This window comes from Mus pahari, chromosome 4 (genome assembly GCF_900095145.1).
Source record: "Mus pahari chromosome 4, PAHARI_EIJ_v1.1, whole genome shotgun sequence".
In the NCBI taxonomy this organism is placed as follows: domain Eukaryota; kingdom Metazoa; phylum Chordata; class Mammalia; order Rodentia; family Muridae; genus Mus; species Mus pahari.
This window is the reverse complement of record NC_034593.1, coordinates 79,237,420-79,243,728: the sequence shown is the minus strand read 5'-3', so window position 1 is coordinate 79,243,728 and position 6,309 is coordinate 79,237,420. Positions and strand designations below refer to the sequence as shown.

The 6,309-nt window shown below is 48.6% G+C and overlaps 1 protein-coding gene across 2 annotated transcripts in view; it reads left to right on the top strand.

Annotated features, from left to right (window-relative positions):
• The window catches only part of Syt11 (synaptotagmin 11), a 28,744-nt gene extending 23,214 nt beyond the window's left edge, over positions 1 to 5,530 (top strand). The window contains exons 3-4 of one of the 2 annotated variants that reach the window (XM_021195804.2): positions 1,581 to 1,701; positions 2,465 to 5,530. In XM_021195804.2, coding sequence (XP_021051463.1) covers positions 1,581 to 1,701; positions 2,465 to 2,775 — 432 coding nt within the window. In that variant the 3' untranslated portion in view covers positions 2,776 to 5,530. Of the gene's footprint in view, positions 1 to 1,580; positions 1,705 to 2,464 lie in introns of both variants that reach the window. The other variant, XM_021195803.2, reaches the window with a different exon arrangement.
• Positions 5,531 to 6,309: the final 779 nt, after the last annotated feature.

Sequence of the window (6,309 nt, the reverse complement as noted above, 5' to 3'; positions counted from 1 at the left end):
AGTGCTGGGATTAAAGGCGTGCGCCACCACGCCCGGCTATTTATTTATATATTATTTAAAGTGTAGGTGTCATGCCAGTAGATCCCTTCACAGATGATCATGAGCCACCATGTTGTTTCTGGGAATTGAACTCAGGACCTCTGGAAGGGCAGCCAATGCTTTTAACCACTGAGCCATCTCTCCAGCCCAACTTTTTTTTTTTTTCCTTAACATTTATTTCTTAATTTGGGGTGGGCAGTGCTTGCCATGGTGCACAGCTGAAGTCAGAAGGTAGCCTGAAGGGATCTGTTTTCTTGCTTGGTACTTTCCAGTGTTTAAATTTGATCATAGGCAGTTGTACTCAATGAGCCATCCTACCACCCCAACCCCCAACCCCTTTGTGGGTTTTGTTGTTTGTTTATTGAGATAGGGTCTCTCTGCACACCCCTGACTGTCCTGGAACTCACTCTGTAGGCCAGGCTGCCTACTGAGATCCCCCTGCCATTGCCTCCCAAGTGCTGGGATCAAAGGTGCACCACCATGCCTGGCTCTTCTCTGTGTTTTGAAATGAGATCTTTCACAGAATCTGCAACTGGGGGTTGACCAGTGAGCTCTAGGGACATGCCTGTCCCCACTTCCCAGCACTGGGAATCCTGGCACATGGTGCCAGGATGGTGATCTCAATTCTCCTTTTAAGTTTCACACAGATGCCAAGGAACCCAAGTTCAGGTCCTCACGCTGTCAAAGCAAACACTTCACAGAGAGGGCATCTGCCTGGTCCGCAGTTTGTTTTTAAATGTATGTGTCAGTGTGAATATATACCATGTGTGTGCAAGGACAGTTGAAGCCCAGTGGTGGGGGCTGGATCCCTTGGAGCTGGAGTTACTGAGTCTCCAGCACTGACCCCTCCTCACCTTTAAGCCTAAGAACCAAATTAGAGGCTGCTACATGCTGAACACAGCTGCTGCCGCTTACAAAATTTGGTTTACCCAGCATTCCTAATGATTCTGTAAGGGAGGGCTTCTATTTTTTGGAGGAAGGAGCAGAAGAAGTTCAGGAATGTCTACTACCTTGTGACAACACACTGAGAAGGAATTGCCTGAACCAAGCTGGCAGTGCATAGCTGTTAACAAAACCCGGGTCTGGAGGCAGGAGGATCAGTACACCCAGGCCATCCTATGTATACAGAGTGTGAGGCCCTGTGGGGCAGAGAGAAAAGAAGGAACGTGAGCGAGTGCATCCTATGGTAAACAGGCTCTCACTATGCAGCCCTGGCTGGCCAGGCCAGCCTCAAACTCATATGTCTACCTCTGGAGTCCTGAGACTTGACTGCCCAACTAGTGGTGGAGTAGTAGCCTAGTATTCAGGAGGCCCTAAATTCAATCCCCAGACACACACACACACACACACACACACACACACACACACTGATGGACACGGTCTGCTTGTCTTGATGGTGCTGCTGTACCTAGCCTGAATCCACACCCCTTACTTGTCCCTGAGCACATCCCCGTGCAGGCTCTCTTCCCTCCCCTCTGCACATGGCTTTCTAGTCTTCAGCTCTCCTACCAGGATCCTGACCTAAGGTCTCTCCCTTACAGAAGTGCATTAGCAGAGGGGAACTCCAGGTGTCTCTGTCATACCAGCCCGTCGCACAGAGAATGACAGTGGTGGTCCTCAAAGCCAGACACTTGCCGAAGATGGATATCACCGGTCTCTCAGGTAGCAGCTATTTACTTCAACCCATTTCTCTGACTGAACCGACCCCACCGCACCCCTCACTATGGCCCTGACATATTCCATGTCTAGAACCCTGCCCTACTCTTCTGTTTCTGTTTGCTCCCCATAACTAGCCAATAGGTTCCCCCAGCTACAGGGGTGCTTGGTAAGCCAAGGAGGGTATTCTAACCTCATGCATGCTGGAGCGGTTACTTCAGGTGAGAGTTATAAAAGAGACTGCATTAATCTGTTCATCCCCATGTCCTCGACAGTGCTTCCTGATTTCTGCAGGCCTACACCTTGTTCTACACTCCTCACCTGCTTAGTTCCCCTGTCCCACCCCAGGCTAGGCAGCCAGACCCATGTGCCATCTGTGTGCATTCATGGTGCGATCACTGAAGGCCTGATGGTCAGTCAGCAAAGATGAGGACAACAAACTCTCTTCCATCTAAACCAGTGTTCTCTTCTTAAAACTGAAACCCTTTCACACAGTTCCTCATGTTGTGGTGACCCCATCCATAAAATTATTTTCATTGTTCATAACTATAATTCATAACTATAATTTTGTTCCTGTTATGAGTCATAGTGTAAATATCTGATATGCAGAATATCTGCTATGACCCCTGTGAAATGGTCCTTCAACCCACAAAGGGGTCGTGAACCACAAGTTGAGAACCACTGTTAGAATTCTAAACACAGAACCAGCACACAACAGAGAACCGTGTCATAGGCCTGTCTCTCTTCTTCTTCTCTTTGGGGGCTCCAGATCCTTATGTCAAGGTGAACGTCTACTACGGCAGAAAACGCATTGCCAAGAAGAAAACCCACGTAAAGAAGTGCACTTTGAACCCCGTCTTCAATGAGTCGTTCATCTATGACATCCCCACCGACCTTCTGCCTGATATCAGCATCGAGTTCCTTGTCATTGACTTCGATCGCACTACTAAGAATGAGGTGGTGGGGAGGCTGATCTTGGGGGCACACAGTGTCACAACCAGTGGTGCGGAACACTGGAGAGAGGTCTGCGAGAGTCCCCGCAAGCCCATAGCCAAGTGGCACAGTCTGAGCGAGTACTAACCCTGGGGCCAGGTGGGGAGGCACATGGCGGGGAGAGGTGACAGAGAAGCTGACTCAAAACCTCATTTTAGTCGTAGAAGAAGATTTCTTACAGAACAAACCACACGAAGAACCTCACACTCCACACAGCTGCAGATTGGTTCTTAGCGTGAGGGTTGCTTTATTCTTTGCAAGGCACTAGACGATCTTTTGTTTTTAAAAATGAGGGGGGAAGAGAAGGAAAGACCCCAAGTCTATATATAACAATGTAACCTTATACTTGCATGTCTAATACAAACAAGAAATTAGCCTAACCAATATCAAGTTGCAGATTTTAATCCATGAAAATTGTGTTTTGTGCCGAATTGTATTTGCTGATCCCCTGAAATTGGCCTCTTTTTATCAGGCTTCTCTGGGTTATGCCAGTCCCCCATCACTACAGGAGAAAAGTCTGCCCTTGTAAAGCCCCGTGTTCCTGTCATCCAGTCCTTTTTTCTGTCACCTCTCACATCTCTGCTCTTCGGCTGAGTTTCAAATCCTGAGGTCTGTAGTAAGCAAAGAAACGAGTTGGGTTTCCAGGAGAAAGAGTAATTGAGAATGGGGTGTGTGCTGTAAAAGGGTAACAGGCACCCAGTGACTAGAGATAGCCCTGGTGAGCACAGGAGAGGTGGGGCTGGACTAAGGACTCACTAGTTGATTTCTCAAGTTACTATAGAGACCTCACCTAGGGAGGGACCTGTGAGCACCAGCACATCCTGAATGCTACTTGCAGGTCAGGGGACAAGGGGAGGAAATAAGATGCCCACGTGGCCCTCTGTGGTGGGCTCTTCATCGGTGGTCAGCAGTGCTAGGTTTGAAAGGTCACGCTGGCTTTTACTTTTCCAGGGTTGCTTCTGAAGCTCTGCTATCTCCACATTATGTAGCTGCCAACGCAGGTTGCTTTCTGTTTCTTAAGGAAATGGGCCTCTTTCTCCCTGAGGTTTACAGTAATGGCTCTTAAGGCCATGTGGGGCTGAGTAGTACATGAATGCCTTCAGAGCCCCTCTCTCCTCCTCGCAGAAGCGCACGGCTGGAGAACTGGGAGTCTCCCCACACGGTGAAGGGTGGAAACCAAAATTTCACCATCTCTCTGCCACTGCACAATACAGTGCAGAGCTTGCACACCGTACTGGAGGTCAGATCCAGGTCTCCACATAGAGGCTTCGGCAACGAGGGGGAGTGTGGATGGGCAGTGCCTACTTTGACAGCCTGAAGAGGATCTCAGTCAGAGGAGAAACAGCTTGATCCGGGGCCTAAAAGATGAGCTGTAACTGAAGTGCCCACTTCCCTAAAGACCGTCACTTTCTCGCTTGCTTCTGAGAGGGGGTGGACAAGCTGACTTTCCATGGAGAGGGTTGGTGACAATGCCTTTGGTGGTTCCCCTCAGTGCTTGTAGATCTGAATCCGCTCTGCCCCCCACCAGCCTTCCATTTGCTTTTTGTTTGGTTGGGTTTGCTTTTGTTTTTGCTGTTTGCTTTCTGCCGACTCTTGGCAGGGCAGAGCAGTCCTGTACAGGCAGGCAACCCCTCTGCTCTTGCTGCTGTTAGCTCTTCCACCCCACTCAGTGTCTCACCATCGGCTGGGATCACACCACTAGTCCCCGTCCTTTAACCCATGGAATGTAAATATTGTATCATATGTAGAAGAAAATACTTTTTGTTTTCTAAAAAGGCATTTTGACATAGTTTAATGAAAACCCGGCAGGAGCATTCTAAGCCCCATTAGGGAAAAAAAAATTGAAATGGTTCCTCTTCGTCGCCTTAATGTGTAAAGATCAGAAGTCACTGAGCAGCTCCTGTCTCCTCGGAGAAGATGATGCGAAGTGACAGGTGGAGCCTGGCCTCTGTCCCGCTGTGTGTGCCTCTGGTGTTCCCCCTGAGAAGTCCCGGGAAACAGCCTCACCGCGCTCCTCCCTTCCCCATCCCCCTGCAGCTCAATCCCTTGCATCCTCTGGGTCTGCAGAGCAGCGGGTGCTGGTGGGGCTCAGGGCTGCCTCGGTGTCTGCCGGGGTGGGCAGTACAGGATTCCTCCCTCCTACCTCAGGCCTGATCCATCATGCCCTGGACGTGGTACCCTAGAGCTTCTTAGCTGATTCTGGCTTTTGCATCTGTTCTTCACGGAGCTCGCTGATGTGGGTGGAGGCAGAATGCCTCTCCCTGTCCACTGAAAGACAAGAGAGTCACTTCCTAGCTTTTGCACAAGGCTCTTGTGGTTAGGAATAAGTTAGGGAAAGGTCACTCCTGATTTCCCAGCAGCCAATCTGTCTATGGAGATTTCTTGACTCTTTGGGAACTCTGAGAGCTATTCACAATATCAGAAGTTCCCTCTTGAGTTCTTCCTTCTTTTGGTCTTCAGCACAGCCACGGTGTACGTGTTTATGGACAGTGCTGTGCTGGAGAGCAGACAGAAGGCTGTGTGGGACCCGGGGGCCCTACTTAGGAGTGGGATATGGAAGACTTTTAATACTGGTCATAGTGACATTGCCCTCACCACGATCCCTCTCCAAAGTGGCCGTCTTTCTTTACCTTGTGTCTTCTCTTGTAAAAATAAAACTCAAAAATAAAAGTGTCAAACTAAAAAGAAAAAAAAAAAAAAAAAAACGGAAAAAGCTAACATGAACTGTGTGAAATTGCATACTGCTGTGACACTAACCTGCAATATGTAATGCTATCTTGTATGTGGACCTTGTTAATGCGCCACACATGTGCAGAATAAAGACTGATTCCGATTAAATAGGCACAGTGGTGCAGCCTGGGTTTCTTGAAGCTGGGTGAGGACTGTGATTGTAGAGAGCACTTCACACACACACACACATACATACACACACACATACACACACACACACACACACAGAGAGAGAGAGACAGACAGAGAGAGAGAGAGAGAGAGAGAGAGAGAGAGAATGCTCTAGGTCAGGTCTTCCTAAATTTTTTTCTCGCGAAAAAGAAACTGTCAGAGAAACTTTGCAGCTCTGGGTTACAGTCCTATAAAATAGGTGTGATCTGTAAGGCCACAACCAGCAGCAGAGAGGACAGTAGGTTTTTGGTTTTAGACTTGTTTATTTTATGTGTAGGAGTGTTTGCCTGTTTGTATGTGTGTGCGCTGTGTGTGGGAGGGGTGGAGTTAGCAGGTGATTGTAGACCACCTTGCCTACTGGGAAGAAGCCCAGGTCCTCTGCAAGCCCAGCAAGCGCCCCTAACCCCTGAGCCATCTCTCCAGCCCCTGAGATGGTGGGGACAGCATTGATGATTACTCTGCTCCTTTAAATGAAGAGATTTATTCCAAAGAAAACCCTACTCCCGTGGCGCACCGAGCCTTACAGGACAGCTCAGCTAAGCCTGGCCCTGCATCTGAGCTACTCTCAGACACTTCATTTTCTGCTCTCTGGACTCACCCTCCCTCCCGGCTGCACTGTTTGCAGTTGGCTTACCCTGTTTTCTCTTGTACTCTTTTTTTTTTTTTTTTTTTTTTTTTTTTTTTTTTTTTTTGTTTTTCGAGACAGGGTTTCTCTGTGTA